The sequence below is a fragment of the Mastomys coucha genome, unplaced genomic scaffold (assembly GCF_008632895.1).
Source record: "Mastomys coucha isolate ucsf_1 unplaced genomic scaffold, UCSF_Mcou_1 pScaffold22, whole genome shotgun sequence".
Lineage (NCBI taxonomy): Eukaryota > Metazoa > Chordata > Mammalia > Rodentia > Muridae > Mastomys > Mastomys coucha.
The window spans coordinates 60,862,705-60,886,754 of NW_022196905.1; the positions used below are offsets into that span (position 1 = coordinate 60,862,705).

A 24,050-nucleotide genomic window follows, 5' to 3' on the forward strand; every position below is an offset into this window, starting at 1 on the left:
AATACAGTTTTCATGTGTGTACTGCCCCTTAACAGTAGGTTGAAGAAATTCTGTACATGTTCAAACTTTATTGTCTTTTAAATCTGAAAACATGACTCATTAGCAATTCTACTTCAACTTTCTACCAAAGTGACCTAACATTTTTAGCTAGTGTCCAAACATTGATTATTCTCATGGTTGACATCTTCTTTGACTTTAGAAATTATAAAAAGGGAAGAAATGGTTCAGCAGTTGAGAATGCCAACTGTTCCTCTAGAGGAGTAGGGTTTTGTAGCTTGCAGACTTTCTACCTATGCACAAGTTCTCTGAAATAATCAACTCTGAGACTGAATTTTATATGAATCAATGCTTACTTAGGTCATAAGCCTGGGTCTGTTCTCCCACTAGCTCATAACTCAATTACCCGTTTATTCTATTCTATGAGTGCTGCATGGCTAACTGTTACCTCTCCTCGGTGTTCATGTGATGGACTGACCCTCTTCCTCAGATTTCCTGCACCTGACTCTCTCCCACAACCCCACCCCCTTCTCTTTCCCTCTCTGCCACCTTCTAAATCTGCCTCAGCTCACTGGCCAGAGGCCTTTTATTGACCGGTGAATGCTTCCATACAGCATAACAGATTATCCCTCAGGGCTTGATTCCCTGTACCCACATGATGACTAACGACCATTTGTAACTCCTGTTCCGGGAGATCCACCCTGGCCTCTGTGGGCCCTGCAAGCACATGGTGCTTGCAGACATACACACAGGCAAAACATCCATTCACATAACAATAAAATAAAATAAATCCTAAGAGTTTTTTTTTTTTCCCTTAAATAAGGAAGTGAGATGATAAAATACTTATAGAAACAACGAGAATGATCCCATAAGGTTACCAGTTGGAACTGTGACTGCCAGGGGCGGGGCTATGACTGTCAGGGGCGGGGCTATGACTGTCAGGAGCAACTACGTTAGCCATGCAGCTACCTCGATGATGTACAGCACGATGTTCTTGTAGAAGCAGTACAGGATACACTTGGAAACTCTATTGTAATTCCAGGCACCGTGGACCATCAACAAATTCTTCAAATATTTGAACTAGAAGAGGAATGGGAAGACATGAATATTTTCCCCCTCACTTTCGGCTGATGCAAAGGGGTGGGGCTCTGAGTCACCATGGGAGGCTTTACCTGAGCGATGGAGTAATCTGAAGAGTTGGCTGCCTGCAAACCTTCGTTGCCGCTTATCCCAACACCCACGTGGGCCGTCTGTATCATGCTGACGTCATTGGCTCCGTCTCCGATGGCAAGCGTGATGACTTTGACTTGTTTCTTAACCATCTCAACAACCTCAGACTTCTGAAGAGGAGAAACCCTTAAAAAAACAAACCAACCAAACAAAAATGAACAACTACGCCTGCGCCCTGAAAAAAGAAACTGAAATGCCATCACTTTTTGATCAGTAAACGAAGCAAAACAACTGGATAAATGGTTCTCCGCTAATTTGTCTGTCTGTTTAAGAGAAATTCAAAACAAGAAGATAACAAATGACCTAGAAGCAAATGTATAGGTGACATCCAAGAAACATTAATGTTTAAGTACCAGCAAATGACATCAGAAATTCATTGCAAAGAGAAGGAAGGCATAAGAAGTTGTTGAGATGGCTAAGAGATAGTGCAGTGGTCAGTGGTTAAGGGCTGTATTGTCCTTGTAGACCAGGATTCAGTTCTCAGCACCTTTATCAGGTGGCTTACAACTGCCTAATAACCCCAGCTCCAGGAGATTCCACACCCTCTTCTGACCCCTGTGGGTATCTGCCTCTCACATGCACATATTTTCCTATATACACATAATTAAAAAGCAAAGCACATCTAAAACAAACAAACAAACAAACAAACAAAAAACAAAACAAAGACCAGAAAATAGTCCAAATACTAACTAGGTTTTATTCAGTGCCTTGAAAAGAAAGCATTTTGAACTTTTGTCATATGTAATATGCTATATCATTAAAACAACTTAAAGCTACTGAAATTAATAGTGGGGAATTGGGTAGACTTTCAACCTGTTCTCAGACACCATTGTAAATCTCAAAAAATGAAAAAGTGAATATCCAAAGCTAGGACATAGTCCACATGCTTCATTTTCTTCCAGAGGCATGCAGACTCACATGTATGCAGAAATCAGACAGCTTTTTCTGCAATCATGGACCAGGAACAGAAGGCATTGGCATTTACACTAACATCACATTTGGTATTAAACTTGAAGCATTTTTTTCATGCATCTTAAAAAGCCATTTGAGAACTAAATGCCAAGCAAATGATAGAAATGGTCTACGACAGCGTGCTTCAGTGACACAATTAACTTAATCTATTGTTCATACTGTGCTGAAAACAGACAGGAAGACTAAACAGTGAACCAGTCCAGACGACTATTATATTAAGACAGTAATTAGAGCTGGGTGTGGTGGTGCATACTAGTAATCCCAGTACTTAGTGGCTGATACAGGAAGGAGGGTCATAAGTTCTAGGCCAGCATGGGCTACATAGCAAAGTCCTGACATAAACACAGATAATAAGATGCAACCAGTGCATAAAAAGCTAGTGCACAGAAATGTCTCAGCGCTCTATCATCATCGTGGTTGTCAGCATCATTGATGTCGTCGTCGTCGTCGTCGTCGTCGTCGTCATCGTCATCATTTTGGGACCTCTGAGGCAGTGTCAGCCCAAGCTGGCCTTGAATTAGCTATGTAGTGAGGCTCTGGCATAGAACTCTCAACCCCTTGACTTCCATTTCTCCAGTGTTAGATCACAGCCTGTGCAGTGTGTCTCACTCAAGAGATAAATTCCTTCTTAAGGTCAGTATACCACAGCTGTCTAATAAATACTTAACTGAAATATCTCACAAAGTAGTTTTTTTTTTTTTTTTTTTTTTTTAAATAAACGCTGTTTAAGGAACCAACAAATCTTCACATATATTCTTGCTTATGGTGACAGGAAAAAGTTCCCAGCAGTGGGCATTTTGCACAAACACATGCCTCCAGGAGGCAGGGGGTGAGCTACAGCAGCTCTGACTTTTGCTTAAGGTTGGGAATCTCAGCTTGAGCCCGAGACACTGATGGAGTGCTCCTCTGTGCTCTTAGTGGCTGATCCACAAGAGAAACTGGTAAACAGCTGCCATATCAAAGAATTATTTTCAATTGTTTTTCGACTTCCTTTTGGCATTTGGCAACGGTACAGTTACAAATGACACAGTGCTGACCTCAACGAGAGAACGAGTATCAGGCTACTAACGGTTCATTTCACCGTCTTCCTCTATTTCTCTTCAAAGCAATTTTCATTCCATTTTCACTTTTTTTTTTTTTTTAATTTCTCTTAACAGGCTAAGATAAATTGGTAAGCCCACTGGCCCTAGGCCAAGGTTTTAAACACGGACTATGGTTGACATTTAGTAAATGTCAGAAAAGAATGCTCACCAGAAATGCTATAGAATGCAAATGGAAATGGGCATGAATGAAGGGAAGCATTTGAAAACATTTATCAAGCTCTCTTTAACAGCTCCCGCTCTGTACACATTATTAAATCACGCTGTGGAGCTAGGGTATTGTGGAGCGTTTTTATGAACGGCATCCATGTAGTGAGCTTAAATCAGAGACTTAAGGGAGCTTTCGAAAAGAACGACACCAAACCCTTACCCATGTTTTCACAGTGATTATAATTGGCAGCTGCTCTCTCTGCTTCACACTGTAAAATTTAATACTTCATGATGGGTAATCTTTATGATCAACCTGGTGGACTTTACAATTGCCTAGGACACACACCTTTGGGAGTGCCCTTGAGGCTGTTTCCAGAGAGGCTTAACCAAGGGGGAAAGAGCTACCCTAAAAGTAGATGGGATGAAGTCCCAGACTGAATAAATAGGGGACAGTTAAACCTGCCCGATGAGTACCAGCAGGGCATCTTTTGCTGCTTCCTGAATGCAGGCGATGCTATCAGCCACCTCACGCTCCTGTTCCCATGGCTCCCTTGCCACTGTATACTCTACCCTCAGACTATGAACCAAAAGTCTTCTTTCCTTCAACTGTTCATGTCAGGTATTTTGTCATAGCAATGAGCAATAGAAAGCAATAGAGCCTCCAAATCATAATTAGGTAAGGATCCGCACCCTCCTCAATGGAGATGACTCAGTTGTTAAGAGAAAAGGGTAGGAATACCCTAAGCTAGAAAAATGTTTAAGCAATCAACGATGGCTAGCAAGGAAGTCCAGGCTTAGAAGACCGTTCAAGGGAAGTGAGAGCCACCACTTCTGCAGACTGGAAGAGCAGCTGGCAGCTAAACAATGGTGTTGGAGTTACAGAATGTAAAACACTTATTCATATGTTTCACTCATAATATGGATATACAGACTTATGAGCTACATCTAGAACCTTCTTTTGCCAGGAAACTTGCTGGTTGAAACCCTGGATTTTCTGTTGTTGTGAAAATCTCACTCAGGATGCACACACTTTTTTGTTTTTTAACATGAAGCTGAGAATATAGTTTCTCCACCTTAATTGATGACTATTTTACCGGCTTCTCTATATTCAAAGGCAAAATTTGTCAAGCAACTCACATTCTTTGCAGACTATCACATCCAGTATTCTTAACAATAACTTTCATCAGATTGCCTCAGTGATCTGGGAAGTCTTTAATTAAGGACCATTACTCTGAGATATACAACCGCAATAAATACATTACAGAATAAACACGATTTGGTAGACACCAGGTCAACTCATAGACGCACAAGAGCATGTGCGTACCACATCACATCCAGGCTATGGCAGAGGGGGCTGGGGGGCAGCTGGGGGCTGCTCTGAGAGAGAAGGGTGTGCTTCGGGGGGAATTCTGCTTAGTGAAACTAAGTCAGCTAAAAAGATTTCCTATAGAGGGGTGTAAGTGTGTGTGTTTGTGTGTGGTGTGTGTATGCATATGTGTGCAAGTTTGTGTGTTTGTTTGTGTATGATAGGTGAATACTTGGGTCCTCACTTTCCACCTTGTTTGAGATGGGATTTCATTTTGTTTTTGTTGCTCACTGCTGGGTATGCCAAGCTAGCTGGCAGCAAGCTGCCAAGGATTTCCCTGCCTCTGCCTCCCATCTCACTTCAAGAGTGTTAAGGTTACACACACAGACACAGACACAGACACAGACACAGATACACACACACACACACACACACACACTACTGCTTCCAGCTTTATGTGGGTGCTGAGAATCTGAACTAAAATCTCATACATACATAGCAAATGCTTTATTCACTGAGCCCTTGAATATTCTTATCCCTCAAATCCAAAAGCCAGAAGCCCTCAATCTGCAACTTTCTAAGTGCTAAGATGATGTTGAAAATTCTATACCTGATCTCATGTGACAAATATTTGGCTTATGTGTGTCAGGTTTATGGAAAACCTTATACATGAAATATGAAATAATTTTTATGAAATATAAATGAAATTTATGTTTAGACTTGGGGCTTATCTCCAAAGTAGCTCATTATCTATAAGCACATGTTCAAACTTTAGAACCCCAAGTTCTGAATCCCGCTGAACCCATGCATTTTGGACAGGGACTCTCAAATGGGTGCTGTTTTCAAGTCTACTTAAAAAGCTGTTTCTTGCTACATGGGGAATGGAGGTGTATAGCAAAGTGAATGTAATGTGACTCTGAGGCTTCTGCTGCTGTCAATTCCTTGACAGGATGCAATGGCAACCTGGAACTGTGAGCGAGCTAAACCCTTTCTCCCTAAGTTGTTTCTGTTAGAATATTTTACCAATGCAGCAGGAAAAGAAGCTAGGGCTGATGGGTCTGACCTCTGACCTCTGGCCAGTCTTGCCTGTACTTAGTATTTCCAGATGATGGAAGATGGCCTCTTTGACAAGCACAGGAGAGTTTATTTCAGATAAGGGAAAGAACATGAGGTGGATTTCTTTCTACATCCAAATTTGCCAGAGCATGGGTCTTCTCCCGATGAGTTTCCAGCTTTTCAACCCGCTGCCCCCATCAGAGTTTGCTTTCTTGACTTCTGCATGCGCTTTTGGAGTTGTACGATATCTAGAATCGTCCAGAGCAGTGGTTCTCAACCTTCCTAATACTGCGATCCTTTAATAGTTTGCTTATGCTGTGGTGACCCCAACCATAAAACATATTTCCATTGCTACTTCATAAACTGTTACTTTGCAACAGTTAGGAATTATGATGGAAAGATCTGATATACGCGATATCTAATATGCAACCCCATGGAAGGGTTGGTTGACCCTCAGGTTGGAATCATTGGCCTGGAGCAACCACACTATGAAGCTAGCTAATTCTTCCTAGTGCTTATCACGAACTGTATGTCTATGGCTGGGAAGTTCTAAGTCTTCAGCTTTCTAAGTACCAACAGTGATCAGCTGTAGAATCTGGGAGCATCACAACAGCACTATTTTCTTCTCCTAGATAGGTCTATGTGTGAATATGTCCATATTTGTGTACAGTTTATCCTACTTGTAGGTTTTCAACAAGACTGGAATGATTCACTACTGTCTTCCACGGTTGCTTTTTCTTTTCTGGAAGCAGCAAAGAGACTCTATTGAAAAAAGATTATGAATGAAGCATGTGCTGCGGAGGTCTGTTTTTCTTCCTGTGCACCACAAACAAGAGGGTGGTCCCTTGTGATGTAACCGAGGAGTGAGCTGAGTGCCTTGTGCTTCTCAGATAGCGCCTGGCTGCAGCTTCAGCACATGTTATTCATTATTGTTCTCATTTGTTACAGAGTAACTTGCAGTGCCCCGTGAACATTAGATCAGAGAGCACTGGAATGTTTTGTCATTCAAGCTAAGAAATATATAGGTGGTCTATTTTTTTTTTAAATTTATTTTTATGTGTTTGAGTGTTTTGCCTGCACATGTATCTGGTGCCAGCCAAAGTTACAGCAGGGGTATTGGATCCTCTGGAGTTGGTGCTACAGACTGTTGGGAGCTACCACGTGGGTGCTGAGAATCTAAGTTGGGTCCTCTGGAAGAGCATCCAGTGCTCTTAACCACTGGGCTATCTTTCCAGGCCCAGGTGGTCTACCTTATACAAGTTTTGTTTTGCACTCATTGAATGGAAATCATTGCCTTTCTGAATACAACATGGGTAATGATTATATGTACATGTATCTACACAGGCATAAATAATTATGTGAAGACTTTTCATGGACAGCCAAAAGACGTATAATGTTAAAAGCAAGAATATTATTTTACTGGTATATTTTAAAATGTGTAGGTGGGATTTGGGGGGAGGTGATCACCCTAAAGCACAATTTAGTATAATGAATTATTGTATTCCTTTTGGCCACCCATAAAAAAACAAAAAAAAACAGGAGAAACATGGAAGGGCACAGTTGCTATATTTTCGGGTCTGTTGCTGTGATAAAACACTTGGACCAAGAGCAACTTAGGGGAGGAGGAAATGTTTTATTTTGCTCCTATCACTGAAGGAAGTCAGGGCAGCAACCTACGTTGGAGCTTGAAGCAGAAACGATGAAGGAATGCTGCTTCCTGACTTGCAGTTTGACTCGTTCACCATTCATACTTAGCTTTCCTGTAAGTCCAGGAGGCCTGCCTAGGAATGGTGACATGCACAGTGAGCTGGGCTCTCCTGCATCAGTAATAATCAAAGAAATCTCCATCAGACCGTGGCCACCGGACAGCCAGATCTGGACAATCCTTTAACTGAAACTCCCTTCTTAGGTGATTCTGGGCTGTATCAAGATGATTTAAAGCTAACTAGGGTAACTCTGTTAATTACCACGAAGTGTTTTATACATGTAGTAATCAAGCTTTGTTATTTATTAAGCTTGAGGCTCATCCCTGGATGCTCTTTAGCAGTCAGCCAGGATGTGCTGCACGTTCCTTTCTTACTAACTTCCTAAAGTCTCTCCTGTGAGTATCAGTCTATTCTCCACTGGGCTGTATTTGGTTGACTTATAACAAACTTGCAAAAAGAGAGGAAAAAACCTAACTCAATCTTACTGGTTTCTCTTTTAATTAAAATTTGTTAGGTCCATTTATAAGGCTTCAAGCTGAGACGATATTAATATGTAGCAAAGTGTATGTTACACATCCCAAAATCACATGCGTATTGGAACGGTGCTGGATGCTCGTGGCGGATTTATTACTGGAATGAAAACAGAAGCTTATGTAGAAAATCCTAAGGATGTTTAGTGGATGGAGCATAATGAAACATTCAACCACCTCTGGGTAAGAAAACTGTGCTATTCAAATGACCGATGAGTGAGGACCTTCTTAGCCTCCAAAACCAACATCTGCTATATTCTGTGAAGTCAAAGGCACCAAAGAGACTTTACAATGTAGGGGTTGAGGCTAAAGAAATAACACATAGATAGCTCTTCCCAGGGGAAAAAGAAAAAAAAAAGTAACTTCAAGAAAGCCTTCCTCTCTGAGGCACATTTTAGATCCACAGTCGCTCTTGCAGAGTGTACACCTTCATACAGATAAGCCACCATGCCATCCATGTAAGTGGTTCAGATGGTGTTTTCAGTGGGGACTGTTCACAATTGGCAGTGAGTATCTGAGTGCCGAAGTGTGCACAGTGACACAGCATCACAGCAAACTGACCCTGGCAAACACACGTTACCAAAAACTGCTCCTAGTAGGACGTTTCATTCCAATGCTTAGAGCAAGAACATACTTTAGCATAGTTGACGGTCAGCGTGGTAGCTTGGTGGTAGAGTGTTTGTCATGCATGCATGACTCCCTTGTTCAGTCTCAAGTACAGAGAACGTCTTTCGTTGATTGCTTTCTAAAACACATCCTTCCTCTGGCAGACTATCAGAGCTGGTACCCACTCCTCCTCTCTTGTACCTCAGTCTACAGATTGTCTTGTAGCCTTCCTTGCTGCTCTGAGCCCCTTGAATGCATCTGTTTTTCAAAACCTTCCTTCCTGTAGGATGCCTTTTCCTTCCTCTCGGCTCCACGCCTTGTAGCCACCAGAAAGTCTTGGCTACTTTTTGATCTGTTTTTTTTTTCCCACACTTGGAGCTCAGCACTAGCCTTTCTTTAACTGTCTTTAAGTAACCCATTTATTAAAATGAAGACAATCGCCAAAATCTGTCATAGGGTTCACTCTGAATTCTGCCTTCCCATTTTTACACACTAGGGACCACCCGTTGAGAGACCATAGTCACGTCCAACACTGCATATATCGTGTCCCTAGTGAATCAGGACTGAGAAAATTGTAGGTAGTGTAGCAGTCAATTGCTAGGCGGTGGAAGGCTACAATGGGTTTCTGGAAAGCTGCAAAGTTCCGCATTTGACAATTGCTTTGCTGCGCGATGGTTACATATGCCTTTAATCCCAGCACTTGGGAGGCAGAGGCAGGTAGATTTCTGAGTTCGAGGCCAGCCTGGTTTACAGAGTGAATTCCAGGCCAGACAGGGCTATACAGAGAAACCCTGCCTCAACAAACAAACAAACAAACAAACAAACAAAAATTGATGAAAGGCAAAGCCTTCTCAGAAATCTGAACATCCTCGTCTGAGACACATCTCTGCACTGCAGGACAGCAAAATATAAAACAGAAAGGATAAATGGAGGAAGAGAAGACAGGATTTATCAAGGGAGCAACTCTCAGTAACTGACAGTGGCAGGAAGGGCTCCTTGGACACTGGCCATGGCAGAGTGAGACGTGTAGATTTTATAAGAATGTGATGAACCCTGAGATTCCACTTCACACCAGTCAGAATGGCTAAGATCAAAACCTCAGGCGACAGTGTATGTTGGTGAGGATAGGGAGAAAGAGGAACACTCCTCCATTGCTGGTGGGATTGCCAACTGGTACAACCACTCTGGAAATCAATCTGGAGCTTCCTCGGAAAATTGGAAATAGATCTACCTGAAGACCCAGCTATACCACACTTGAGAATAAACCCAAAAGATGCTCCACTATGCCACAGGGGCACATGTTCCACTATGTTCATAGCAGCCTAATTTGCGATATCCAGAAGCTGGAAACAACCTAGATGTCCCACGACAGAAGAATGGATATGGAAAATGTGGCTCATTTACACAATGGAATTCTACTCAATATTGACAATGAGGTCATCCTGAGTTTTGCAGGCAGATGGATGGAACTAGAAAATATCATCTTGAGTGAGGTAACTCAGACCCAAAAGGACATGCATGGTATGCACTCACTAATAAGTGGATATTAGCCAAAAATAAAAAAGTACAGAATACCCAAGATACAGTCCACAGAATTTAAAAAGGTCAACAGAGCTGAAGTGAGGATGCCTCAGTCCCACTTGGGAGGGAGAAGAAAGCAACCACAAGTGGGGAGGGAGGGAGGGAGAGAGGGAGGGGGGAGGGAGCTGAAAGGGAAAGGGGACTGGGGGGAGAGGGGAACACCATCTGGTGGTATTGGGTGGAGAGAAAAAAAAGAATGTGATGAGCATTCACATAGGCTTTCCAGACCGCCTACATAAGAAGCTTTGACTGCAGTGTGTAATGTGCGTCTGTGGTGCTCAGGTGGATTTTCTAGAGTCACACCTGAAATGGTACCATAAGGAGTTACAGCAAGTCACATGTGGGAGCTCTTAGGTGCCTTGTATACTCTTAAGCATGCCACTCAAATTTGGACTTTTCTGGTGGAGCTCATCAAGAAGGGGTTACCACATACAATGAGTCCCATAGTTCCTTTAATATCTTTTAGTAGAAGTGGAATAGGAAACAAGAGGAACAAGACCTGAGCTGAGGATTACATTAAAGCAAAACGTGGGCATTTTATAAAGCTATAAAACTCATTCGATATGTCCTTCAGTCGGGCGTCTATGAAAGAAACAGTCTCTCCACATTTCCAATATTTATTCAGATTTTCTTGGAAGTAAATATAGGGTCAACATTCATTAACAGTTTGTTAAGTCTTCTGAAGCCAAACATCTGCTTGGCGCCCACTGGTGTGCACAACTTCTTTTCTTTGAAGGAATGTCTGTTGAGTATTTATTGGCTTCGTTTAGGCCCTGTCGCTACCTCTTAAGTAGAACGTTTATTCAGAGGAGTCCTTGAGCTAAAGACAATCCCCCAAAGACTCAGGAAGTAGGTCTGCCCTGACCTCCTTTTCCTTAACATACTCATACTGCAATAGAAAATATACAGTGTCCCTTTAGGCCTCTTCTTTAAAGACACCATCAGGCAGAGTAAGGCAAAAGGTTTTGCCTGAGAATGTCACTCTAAGTGACAACACTCCCCAAAATCAAGTTTTTTTCCCCCTTTTTTTCCTTTTAAAAAAATCTACTATGGAGAAAATGGCCTAAAAGGGGGTTAAGCTTTGATTAGAGATGTTGCAACTGGAGAAAAATGCTTGCTTCAGTTTAACCTCTGCTTTTTAGGAGACATGAGTACATAAATTATGTAGCAGGATGGTGATTACTAGACAGTCTAAAAGCTGGAGGCTCTAAGCCAATTTTCAACCAACTGTCACAGAACGTAAGTTTCAAAATATGTTTAAACTCAACTGACAACTACAGGGGGAAAAAAAACCCAAAATGTAAGATATTCTGAAAAGTTGGGTTATATGAACTGACGAGGACTTGAGAAACCACTCGCCATTTCACACAGCGATACTTCACTGTGGCCCTCCTGCTCTTCTGGAGGGATGGGTCAGAGGAAGAAGGGCCACATGCCTGCCCTCAGACCAGGATCTAAGCAGCAAAGAGGCAATGCCTAGCACAGAGCAGCCAACAGAAGCAGGGTTCATACAAAACCTCCAAGGGTGACAGGCAGATCCGACCAGGTGCTCCCAGGCTGGGACGAGCACTCTAGGAGGTGCTCCCTCCCCTTTCATACCTCAGTAGCTGTGTCCCACCTGCTTCAGGCCTCGGCACCCTGGAGGAGTCTATACTGCTACCTTCTAGTCTCACCATTTTGTAGACAGAATGGTTCAATTCAGGGTCTAAGGTGCCAGAGAGGCAGTTGGAACAGAAGTTTCCCAGACCACCAGTCAAAGCAGTATTACGCTAATATACACACGGGAAGGCCTAGTGCAAAATCGTTGGCAAACGAGTCAGAAATTATTGATCTAGAACCTCAGGAGAGCTCTTGATTTTAGCTGTTTGCACAAATTTCCACAAGTCCAGAGCAAAGCTTGTTTTCCTTAGGGAGTTGCAGGTCGCCTGTGAAAACCCTGACAATGGTCTACTCCACGGTGCACTGAGCATGTGTGTTTCCTCTCAGGGAGGCAAAACAGAACTTTCTTTTGTTCTTTAAAGGCAACCAAGAGGGTGTGCAGGAACATGTCTCTAACTCTAGTATTTGGGAGGAGGAGGAGGAAGAAGAGGAGGAGAAGGAGGGGGAGGAGGAAGAGGAGGAGGAGGAGGAATAGGAGGAGGAAAGAGGTCTAGAAATTCAAAGCTAGCCTTGGGGCCATAGTGAGTTCCCAACTAGCCTGGAATACATGAGACCCTGTCTTAGCCAATTAAGCCACTACCCAAACAACCAATGTATCTGTGGCCATCCCAAATAAGAAGCAGTGGACTCGGGCAAGTAAATGGAAGTGAATGAGTACCAGAAGAGATGTTTATGCTGATATGCGGAGAGCAAGACACTCTTAGACATGGGTGCATGCTGCTTCTTATCAGGTGACCTGAGAGATGGAGGTAAACTGTCAAACAGTGCTTGGTAGGCTGATAAGAAACAAGACTAGGTTCTACTGTTTTGACTTCAGATCTGTGCACACGCACACACACACACACACACACAAAACTTCTTGACTTATAACATGTAGCCTAAACTCTATAAACCAAAACCAGGACTCAAATGCCCTGAATAATTTTGAGTTGGAGAGATTAGCTCTGTCTCTGAATGGTCCCCTCAGAAGATAGAGGGGAGATGTAATGACTTCGGACAGAACAGCAGCTTCTTTCAGTTCAGCAAGAGGCTCTGGGGAGTAAGAGTGCATCTTTGCAACTGTGGCGATCAGGCAAACACTAAAACCTCTTTCTTTCTGCCCCGGGTGCCAGTGTCGGGAAGAGAGCTGATGGAATCCCAAGGATGGAATGGACGAGACTCTATCGATTCCATTATCTGCTGCTTCAGTGGACTGTGGAGGAGAGTCCAATTCTGAATTCTCTTTATGGTGTGGACTGACAAACGGTGGGTTGGAAAGGTGTCTCAACTTAGGGAAAACCTCAAAGGCTTAGCATGATCGGGAGGGAACCTGGGAAACCGTGTAGTGCAGTATTTTGAAATAATGTTCAGTATTTATCTGAGCATTACTTTTCTAATGGAATAAAATAGAGAGTTTCCTGAGGCTGGGAGATCATTATCATGTGAGAAATGAGGAATTACCCTGGTGTCCATCCTCCAAGGACCATCCATAGGGTCACTCCCCATCCCAACCTGGGATAGGGACACCATCATTACATTCAGAGGTACAGGAATGAGAAAAACATGCTCTGTGCCAGCAGTTCAAATGTGAAGAGGCACTAGGCCAGGAAGGTGCACACATTAATCCAGCTGTGGCACTGACGTAATTATGGGTTTAGAGCAGCCTCAGAGCCAGGCCAGAAGCTTTCCTTTAGGGAAAAGGGTATGAAGGTAATTAGAATTAAAAAGAGCTGAAGGAAGACATTTTATTCAAACAACAACAAAACCCTGAATAGAACTATCTGGCTAGGGACCTCCAAGGCCCTCAAACTTCCATACAGCAGAGGCAGCTGAGGAGGGAGGAAGCAGCCACACACCGCTTTATATGCTCCACGTCAGCACTGAGCTCCATGTTCGTGGCAGGGCGAATCCTTCCTAGAGTCCCTGGCCTGGAAGAGCTCTAAGATCCATGTGACTGGGAATCCTGCAGGACAAGGATCTCCAGGGAGAACTTCACCACACAGAACATACTTCTGCCTTGACTCTGCTTTTTAGTGTGCCTCTGCTGTTGTTTAATCCTGTGGTTGAGCTTTATGAAGAACTGAGGGAGGCACTGTGTTAAGCTCTGCTGCAATGGTCTCTCACATCTTTCAAACCAACTGGGTTTCTGATTAGAGTAGAGCAGACAGAGACAGCAAGGAGAGCAGGTAGAGAGTCATACTTGTCTTGGTAAGTGCAATACCTATGGCCAGCACACAGTAGGCACATCACGGATGCTAAAAGCCAACTGGCTACTTTATCTAAATGTCACTGGTTTTTGGTCAGCAGTCTGTTTCTGAGTGAGAGCCAACAGCCATAACACTCACAGGCTTTTGAGCAATCCCCTGTTGATCCTCATGAACCCATTAGTGAAAGAGACGAAATGGCTAAACGTAGCACAAAATTACCCTGATGGAAGAATGTGAGGGCTGAGCATTAGTAAGCCCCCGTCGAGACATTAGCAAGAAACCAAGAAACGTTACTGTAGCCCCAGATTTTAAAAAGCATGAAGATGCCAAAGCAAAACCAAGAGTAGAAAATAATTTCCGTCATTGTGATAAAAAAGAACATGACTGTTATGAACACTTTGCATAATGAATCGCTCAAAGTCTTCATATTATTAATAAAGTCATATTATTAATAGAGACCACAAAGACTAGATTCTATAATTATATCCATAATGAGATACCTGAAAATAAAGGATAAGTCTTAATTCTCCAAGAATAATAAAATTTTGTAGGTCAAAATGATGTTTATACATGATCCTTACAGGGTGTGTGGTTTAAACACACTCCAGGAAGTAAATTTCAATTGGCATTCAAGAAATAGATTTTAAGTGGATAAGCTGAGACAAGAAAAAGAAATGGTTTAAAGGGAAAAACTTTCTTTTATTAGGAAATAGAGCTTTTCACAAATAGAGCAAACAGAAGGGTGTTGAGGAAACGGCAGGAGTACGGACTGAGAGATCATCAATAAGCTGCACTCATGTTTGTCTCCCGAGGAGGGAAAGTGAATTGAATCAGGACTGAATTCACTGTGAACCAGCTGGGATGATTCAGTACAGGGACAACAGGGGGATCCTTAGCTGAGGACACCTCAAGAGAAGAGCCTGGCTAATACTATTAAGTACTTTAAAGTTTGGGAGGGCAGAGTTTTAACAATTTAGACAAAGCGATGGGGAAGATGCTCTAACCAGACAGCCAGATAGGCTAGAGCTATGGTAACTCAAAAACAGATTTTAATTTAGGACATGAGCAATATAATAAATTAGTAGGCAAGAGTCTTTTAGTAAATAAACAGCCATCATTAAAATATTCAGCTATTTGGAAAATGACTCAGTCTGTACCTCCCCCCATATTATCCCTACAGAATAAATTCTAGCAGCAGGATCAGCGATCTAAATAGAGACAACAGGGTTCTTTCCATAAATGAACCAAGATGGAAATGCAGATAAATAATCGTTTTACTCCCTCCCCTTTGTGCTGAAGACCAGAGAGAAGGCTTCGAGTTCACTCTACCACTGAGCTACAGCCCTGGCTCTAGTAATTTTTTTTTTTTTTTGTATTGGTGTTTGAATCCAGAGTGTTGCAGATGTTAGACAAAACCCACTGAACTACACTTATAGCCCTCTTGAAAGTGCATTTATTTATTTATTTATTTTGTTGTTGTTGTTATAAAGTGTCCCTAAATTGCCCAAGAAGACCCTAAGCTTAGTATCTTTTGGCATTAGCCTCTGAAGGAGCTGGGATTATTGACATATGCCATCTATCTAGTTGTCATCGACTGATTTTAAATACAGATAAGCAGCAAAGAACTGACACTTTCAAATTATGAATAGTATTCAGTAGTGATAGGACTCACTTTCAGAACTCTGCTAACAAATCCATTTCAGCTTGTGAAGTTCGGGACTTGAGCGAATGAAGTGACCCAACATTTGTAATTCATTGATTAAAAAAAAAAAGCTTTGTGGGATGTTTAAAAATTAAGGATTTATGATAAGGCTGGAGAGAGAGCTCAGTAGTCAAGGGGCATTGTTCTGTTCCCAGTACCCAGGTGCCTGGAATTCCAGCTTCAGGGGGATCCAGCATTTGTAGCCTCCTTCGTTCCTGCACACGTGCACATACTCAACCTCACACATATACATTGTGAACGTTGTTCTTGTGAACCAATCCCCTAATGAATAAAGAAGCCAATCACTGAGCGAGTAGGAGGGACTTCCGGGTTGGACGGAGGAAGAGAGGAAGCAGGAGAGAGTTAGGTCTTTTTGGAACTGGATAGCATAGGGCAAGATGTAGCTGTTAAGAGTTTCCCGGTATTATGGCGGATCTGTCAGGATTCGCCACCAAAGGAATCAAATTTATTAGGGCTTACATGATAAGGTTTTAGTTGTTGCGCCCAGAGATTGAGTTACCATTGTTTTTGAACTAAGTTTGTGTGGTGTTTTCCTTCACGAGATGGTTTGACTTGGTTCAAGAGAGAAAGGTACAGTGGCAAAGTGTGGGTTTGCCTGAGGCGCTCCACAAAGGCCGTGGGGTACTTGAAGCATGCAGTTGGCATGGTAACGACTCGCCAGTGGGAACTTAGCAGGCTGGGTGGAGAGATTGTGGACTTCTGAGTCAGAGTTTCCATGAGATAAAAACAGGTCGGCCATTGTCCACCAGTGCATGCATGGCCAGGCCGTGGTGGTAGAGTTGCCAGCACAAGCACGGGAACCGAGCAGGTTGTTTTGAATATTTCCCGCAACACATATACATAATAACATTAAGATAGAGTTCTGTTGAAACCTGACAACGCTGGAGAGAACTTACCTGCAGCAAATGACCGCTTTGCAGGATAGAGCTAAGTCCAGGAAATACTGCCGGACTCCAAAGGTTAAGGCATATTTGAGGGTCTTCCCATCAATTATAAGAGCAAAATCGTTCTCCTTCCGAAGAGCATCTCCAAGGGTGGTGCAGTGGCGGCTGAGAGTTTCCCTCGTGCCCTGGAATGCCAACCAAAGATCATTCATCAGCATTCGTTCCGTTTGTCCAACTACCGTGTCTTTAGGATGTTCGGTAATGAAAATTAGTTATTTTTAGTGCTTTTTATCTTTCAAATTGCTCTCACAAACCTTTATTCCTTCAGTGCTCACAACAGCCCCCAGAGAGGAGGATGAAAAGGCTATCAGTTAACTTCTGTGGATGTTTATATAGCTGTCCACAGAAGGGCAGGGACCAGACCACAGGCTGCTTAATCCTTCTTGACTCTGCCATTCATCACTCTAACCCCACGGTCACAATACTGCAAAAGCATCTTCAGTAAATTCTCTTCTTCAGAAAAATAACATCACCAGTCGAATTTATGAACTAATCAAAATTGGTTTGCACTGAACCAAGGGTAAAGGATGGAGAATATAATTTAAATAATTTATGACTGTTCATTTGAGAGTACTTGATGCCGTTGAGATTAAATTCCCAGGGACCTAGGGAAGGAAACAGTGTTTGTAATCTCCTATAACTCCATGAATTGGCTTTCATGGTTCCATGATGCTGCATTTTAGAGGGATGGAGACATGAAGTTTGGTAATCGTGATCCAATACAAGGAGTCTTTCCATCAACCAACAGTTCACACTTAAGCAGAATAAAAGCCTTTGGTATAAGAGAAAGCTTTACTCATTTAGATTGTGCAGGAACAGGTGTATGTATCCATGATCAAGGACTGCTTGCCCAGCTTGTCAGAAGGAAAAAGTTAAAAAGATATGTCCCACATAAAATTACCATATCCTTTTTTAAAAAGTAATTTATTTATTTTTAATTTATGTGCATTAGTGTTTTGCCTGTATGCATATCTATGAGAAGGTGTCAGATCCCCTGGAATGGGGAGTTCTTGACAATTGTGAGCTGCCATGTGGGTGCTGGGAATTGAACCTTGGTCCTGTGGAAGAACAGCCTAGGCTTTTAACCACTGAACCATCTCTCCAGCCCCCCAAATTATCATTTCTTATACTTAGTTTTCCTTTCCAAATCCTACAGACTCTTATAATTGAATGGATCCATCCAGTTCCTGTTCCAAAGAACCTGGACACTGAAGAAATACAATACTCATTCTACATGAGGAGACAGAAATTAAATTTTTGTCCTGAGTGCTAAATCTATGGTTATTTATATAATAAAATAGAATTACATATAACATGTGTATAGAATAATTTGTGTTTCTTATAGTAAAAACAGAGTTATTGTGATGGTTTATCTGTTTGTCCATAGTTGTCAATGTTAGACTAAGTGACCCTGAGTGTGACGTTTACAGTGACAATCAGACTATGATCACTCTGAACTAATGAATGGATTCACATCTTCACAGGGTCCTAGTGTGATAGTGCTGGTGGGAAGTGGTGAAAGGAAAGAGGTGGTGCCTGTTGGAAGAAGCTCCACTGGGTGTGGCGTTTTCTCATCTCTGTCTGTCCCAGCTTCTGCTTTTCTATGCTCCCTGCCTACTGTACTGTTAGCTGGTCCACATTACATACCCTGCCCATATAATGAACCATACCCAGGAAACAAACGGTTTCTCATCTCAAGTTGTTCTTACTGAGCATTTTGGTCACAAGAATGAGTGAGAAAAGTAATCGGTACATTATTGCTACAGTTTCAGGGCCTGGCCCAGTCATTTTATTTTGAGGGAAGCAGTAAGAAAAGTAAAATTTCATATGGGAGATATTTGGGGGGTGTTTCTGTGTTTGTATTCACACTATATCCTGTCATGGTAGAATCTGCTTATTTGGATGATAAACCATGTCACATTATAGAGTAAGACTGCTCAACAAGCTCCAAACTAAAACCTTTACATTTTATATCAGGGGCAAGTATTTGTTTGGTTCAAGAGGACTTAAGAAAAGGAAGTGTGAAAGTCTTTAAAATTCTGCCAATAAAGTTTATAGTTACAGCAGTCTAAAAGCATGTTGCTCCAGACAGTTTTAAGGGCACATTCATAGAGGTCAGGTGGGTGAGGAGGGTGGGAAAAATAAACAAAAAGCACCTAGCATGTGCTGCATGCCGTGCAGTTTTAAGGGCCCTGTGTATGGATGAGACATTTTAACCACTTATTCTAAGCAGGAGTCTAGATACCACTCTTGTCCCAGAGTTAAGACAGAGCAGTTAAGTTCCTTGCTCAAGAATACAATGGTGCTGAGGAGTAAAGTTGGCTCAGACTTAAGTTTCTGTTCTGCTTTGTTGTCCTCTGCAAAGTTCATCAAACAAAACCAAAACGAAACATAAAGCCCAGAAAACAACAAAAACAACCACCCACAAACAAACAAACAAACAAACCAACCAACCAACACCAGATGTATCACGCAATGAGTGCCACATGGAGCAAGGACAAGGTCACATCATTTTTCTGTTGTTTCCCAGAAGCCTTCGCTGCCTTTCACCTCATCTCTTTATTTACCTCATCTCTTTATAAAACTGAGCTGAAACACAAATCATGCCTATTCTTGCTCTACCATCTTCCAGTGGCTTCCAGATACTGACCCACTAAAGTCTAACACCCTTAAAATGGCACCGAGCCTTCCCGTAGATGGAGCCTAAGGAACTTTCCTCACAGCTCCCTCCACAAGCTTGACTCTTGTATGTCTCTCTCCCTAGAGTGTCTTTCCTGCCAAAGCAAACGGACCTACCAGGCTCCCCAGCTGCCCAGTGCAGTTGAGCCTATGCCAACAGAGCCTTCAGCTCCTTCTGGTGAGTGTCCAGGGCTGAACCTCTGACCACGACATGTACAGAGCCTAGTATATAACACCTTACTGAATGACAAGACTGATAAGCTCTATAGCAATCCATTTCCCTTTATTATCACACACACACACACACACACACACACACACACACACACACACACACACACACGGGGATGGAGACAGAGATAGAGAGAATCCTTGTTTTCTTCAATAGAATTTCAAATAAAGATAAAGAGCCACTGTATGTGTGTGTATATACACGTATATATGTTTATATGTACATATGTATATGTATATATTTATTTATATTTCTGTAAGTCATTGCTTAAGTGTCACCTGATTTGAAAACCTGAAACAAAAGCTACAAAGGACCCACAAAAGGCTTCAGGTTTCTTTGAGCATTAGTTGTAAATCAAGAACTCGTCCCTAGCACTGTGGAATGCCCACACCCCCTCCCCCAGGCTGTGGAAGCAGCCCCCTGCACCCTACTTTCCTTCTCTAAGGTCCTCTCTGACACCCTCAAATTGGCTGAAAACCCTCTTATTTGTGGCATTGTTACCTCTGTGTTTCCTTGGTGACTATCAGAGATCTTCAGCAAATCAAGAGGTGTCAGGAGATGTAAGAGGCAGCATGTTAGGAGGGGTGAAAACTTCCCCACAGCGAGTTCTCAGCAGCCGACCTGGGTGCAAGGTGACACTAACACTGATTTGCTAACACCCGTAGTTATTTTAGTTCACAGTGTTCTTGGATAAGGAGTATAAGGAGCTCTGTTGCTGGCTGAGCGCTGCTGGGGATAAGTTGTATTTTATCCTTATTTACTGCTGGGAGTGTTTTAAATTTCTCCTGCTTATGAAACGTCACTACGTTTTTTTGTTTTTTGTTTTTTCTTTTTCCAAGCCTGGGAGCCGTACTCTATGAATATGTTGCATTGATGCTTATCTCCTGTGGCTACGGATAAATTTATGACTGTGTTAGCTGCTACTCTGTGTTCTTTTTGGCTACTGGAAGGGGGAAATGTTTAAACATTTAAACTTAGTGACTTGTGAAAGTGAGAATAGACAAAGGAGCAGATAAATTAGGAAAGAAATCAAAGGCTGTACAGGGCAATGATAACAGGCCAAGCTGCAATCTACCCATTGTCATTTGTAAGAGGAACTAAAAGGGCGTCAGAGATGTTCTGAAGTTAAGGAAGTTTGTGGGGACAGACTGGAGGACAGAGGACTGGTCATAGTTCTGATTGCCAGCCAATGAGGGGACAGTGGGATTGACAAGGGTGGTGACATTTCCTATGGTGATTCTTTTCTCTACTCAAGTCCTCTACTTTCCCTGAGTCCTCCAGGCAACAAGGATTCTTCCTTTTCTTTTGGACCCCCTGCTACTTTGTGTGCTTAGGCAAGATAGCATGTTATGGCATGACTTAGTTTATCATCTTAGGCTTCCACTTGTGATTGAAGTCTCTGATGACGAGGCCACAGAGATGATTGTTAGTGACACCATAACTCCTTGATCGTGTGAACCCTGTGGATGGTTTTCTGCTGGCTGTAAACTCTCCTTGAACCTCGGACATGTTCAGTTCAAATGAGGAAAGCGTTATGTGTTTCTCTTATTGGAAATGAAATAGCCAGGCAGTGGTGGCGCATGGCTTTAATCCCAGCACTTGGGAGGCAGATGCAGGCAGATTTCTGAGTTCCAGGCCAGCCTGGTCTACAGAGTGAGTTCCAGGACAGCCAGGGCTACACAGAGAAACCCTGTCTCAAAGCAAAACAAAACAAAAAAACCCCAAATAATTACAATACAACATCTACTGCACTGAGTAACAGTAACTGCTCAGTGAACGCAGTAAGATGAATACCCAGGCTAGCTACCTAGTGATCAAGGCAAGCTATGCGGCTGTAGGCCAAGGGGAAAGGAATGGTACTTAGTTTGTTTATAATAAACCAGGGTGTGAGAAAAGGGAGGGAGAAGGAAAAGGAGGCATGATGAGGAAGGAGACAATTATGTTGAGTTCTTCCCAATTGCAATGGGATCAGAGGCCTTCACATTCACAGAACACACTCTGATAACATGAAACGATACAACAGCAATCTTTACGAACCCAGAGACTGGCAGTTTTGTAAAAATCTTTTTCCATATTTATATAGGACCTGTAGAAAGGAAACCCTTGATAATTTAATTGACACAGTTTTAGAGGGAAATCAAAGCTGTGATTTGTATGGTTAAGTATTGCAGTACACAAATTGTCATTTTTGTTTTGGCAGAACTACTCGGAACTGGCAACAGAACTCTGGGGCCAGATGTGCAGAGAACATGTCAGGCCACCTAAGAAGTGAGTCTGTGATGGCCCCCACATGAAGTGCCCCAGAAAGCAGCTGAATAACAATGACCCGGTTCAGCTCCTGGCCTTTCTGTGCTTTCCCAGAAACCTCTCATTTTACAGGAGCGAGAGTTTTACTTAGGAACAAATCCAAGGAACACCCTTCCTGAGACTTCAGAGATATCACTAAAGTAAAGGGAAAGAGCATCGGGGACAGGGATGAGTGGAAGCTGGCACACAACGCCAGGGGCTACCGGATGCGCATCTTGCCCTGGAGCTGTGGTTTCTTACTTGTTGAGACCCTAAACAGCATGATCAAGCATCTATCTATCCTCCAGAGGGCATCATCAGTAAGTCTAGTCTCCCTCAACATTAAAAGGAAATACGCCCTTTATGCATCCAGATCCTATGCTGGTATTTGGGCTCAAACCCAAATGAGTACCCAGCTTTATACTTATTCTTGGGAACCCACTCCTGTGAGATGATAAGATGATAAAACTATATTATAAATTTTATCCCTAGGAAGGAAACACTAATAATACATGAAAGTTCTGAATAACACCGACTTTTAGAAAATATCCAATGAGGCAGTTTTAGTCTGGGATGTATGTTTGTGTTTCTCCCAAATTCCTGCATTGAGATGCTAACGTTTTATGTGATGGTGTCCTAGGAGGTAGGGCCTTGGGGTGGGGGAGGCGGTCATTGGGATACGGAATCAAGACCTTCTGTGTAGGATTTGTGCATGGCTTGCTTTGTAACAGAGAATCTGGGGAGCCCTCCTCCCTCCTGCCACACGAGGATACAGTAAAAGGACACTGTGAACCAGGAAAGAGGCCCCAGGGATCCCTAGCTGCCGGCAGCTTGCTGCTGGACTTTTTGTCTCCAGAATGCAGAGAAATGGATCTTTGTTGCTGAAGCCACCCCATCTGCGGTATTATTCTTGTGGCAGCCAGACTGTACTAAGGCAGTTTTGTTGTTCTTGGATTTGTTCTTTTTCTCTTATGAACTAAGGGACTGGTGTATCAGCAGGAAGATGGCAGCTTTCATTTTGGTGAGAGTGGACTTTAGGAAGACAGTACAGCCTGCCCCAGTTTGAGCAACACAGGGTTTCAGGTTCACTCTCTGTCTTCAGAAAGAGCAAAATCTAATAACAAGCTGAATAAAGATGGAGATTACCCAAATGGGATGAGGGGGCTCAAGACGGGCTGCTGGGAAACAGCTCTTCAGAGTCTGTCCACGGATGAGCACAGAGCCAACAGCCACCTACTCAGGGCACACACACGTAGCCATGTCAAAGGGAGATGTCAGAGGCCCCCTGTGGGGCACACAGGGTACTGTAGGGTATTGATAGTGTTAAGCTGAGCGAAGATGCCATACTCTGGAAGCTAAACATAGCCCATGGTTCAGAAATTCAAGGTTTTCCTGAATCTCGGATGGATACAGAAGAGAAGGTAAGGCTGTCAGAGCCTTGAAAAGTGAAAAGCAGATATTTTACTTTGAGAAATTTCATAACGAAAAAACTTTTAAAAAGGAAAAATATCAAATGGCTTCAACTACTAACTCAATACCCTAGGACCTCTAAAATGTGCTTGTGTATGTGTGTGTGTGTGTGTAGTGAGAATTTTGGTTTCTTTAAAAACCCAGGTATATTATGTAATTATGTTTTTGTTTTAATCCCAGGTGTGGGGTATGGGGCTGCTTCAGATTGTTCACAGTCGCTGTGATTTGCCTCATGCTCTAAGAGGGACAGGATTTTTTTGCCAGCTGCAGATAGTTTACATTTGGAATTCTGGTGATTCTTGTAAGGGTATAAATGGAGATTGAAGGAGGGGGGGAGAGGGAGAGGGCGAAAGAGAGAGAAAGAGAGAGAACTACTGGTGGTCACTGCTGCTGCTGGTTCCTGCTGTTGATCTTGCTGTTTTGCTGGACTGCTAGTTGGAGAGATCCTGATGACAATGACTGGATTTGCCCCTAGGAACTCAATGCCCCTAATCATCAGGAAGTAGTCTAAAGAGATCTACGCCCCCTTTCTTCTCTAAGCTTCTGTGTGTGTGTGTGTGTGTGTGTGTGTGTGTGTGTGTGTGTGTGTGTGTGTTGAGGGAGGTAGGGAGTAGGGGGGAAGGGTGAAATATTCAAA

At 42.7% G+C, this 24,050-nt stretch overlaps 1 protein-coding gene across 8 annotated transcripts in view; it reads right to left on the reverse strand.

Annotated features, from left to right (window-relative positions):
• Atp8a1 (ATPase phospholipid transporting 8A1) overlaps nucleotides 1-24,050 on the reverse strand; it is a 226,824-nt gene that overhangs the window by 51,693 nt on the left and 151,081 nt on the right. For all 8 annotated transcript variants that reach the window (XM_031342535.1, XM_031342537.1, XM_031342534.1 and 5 more), the window contains 3 exons: nucleotides 16,699-16,871; nucleotides 1,170-1,353; nucleotides 967-1,077 (listed from right to left, as the gene is read on the reverse strand). In XM_031342535.1, coding sequence (XP_031198395.1) covers nucleotides 967-1,077; nucleotides 1,170-1,353; nucleotides 16,699-16,871 — 468 coding nt within the window. The remainder of the gene's footprint in view (nucleotides 1-966; nucleotides 1,078-1,169; nucleotides 1,354-16,698; nucleotides 16,872-24,050) is intronic.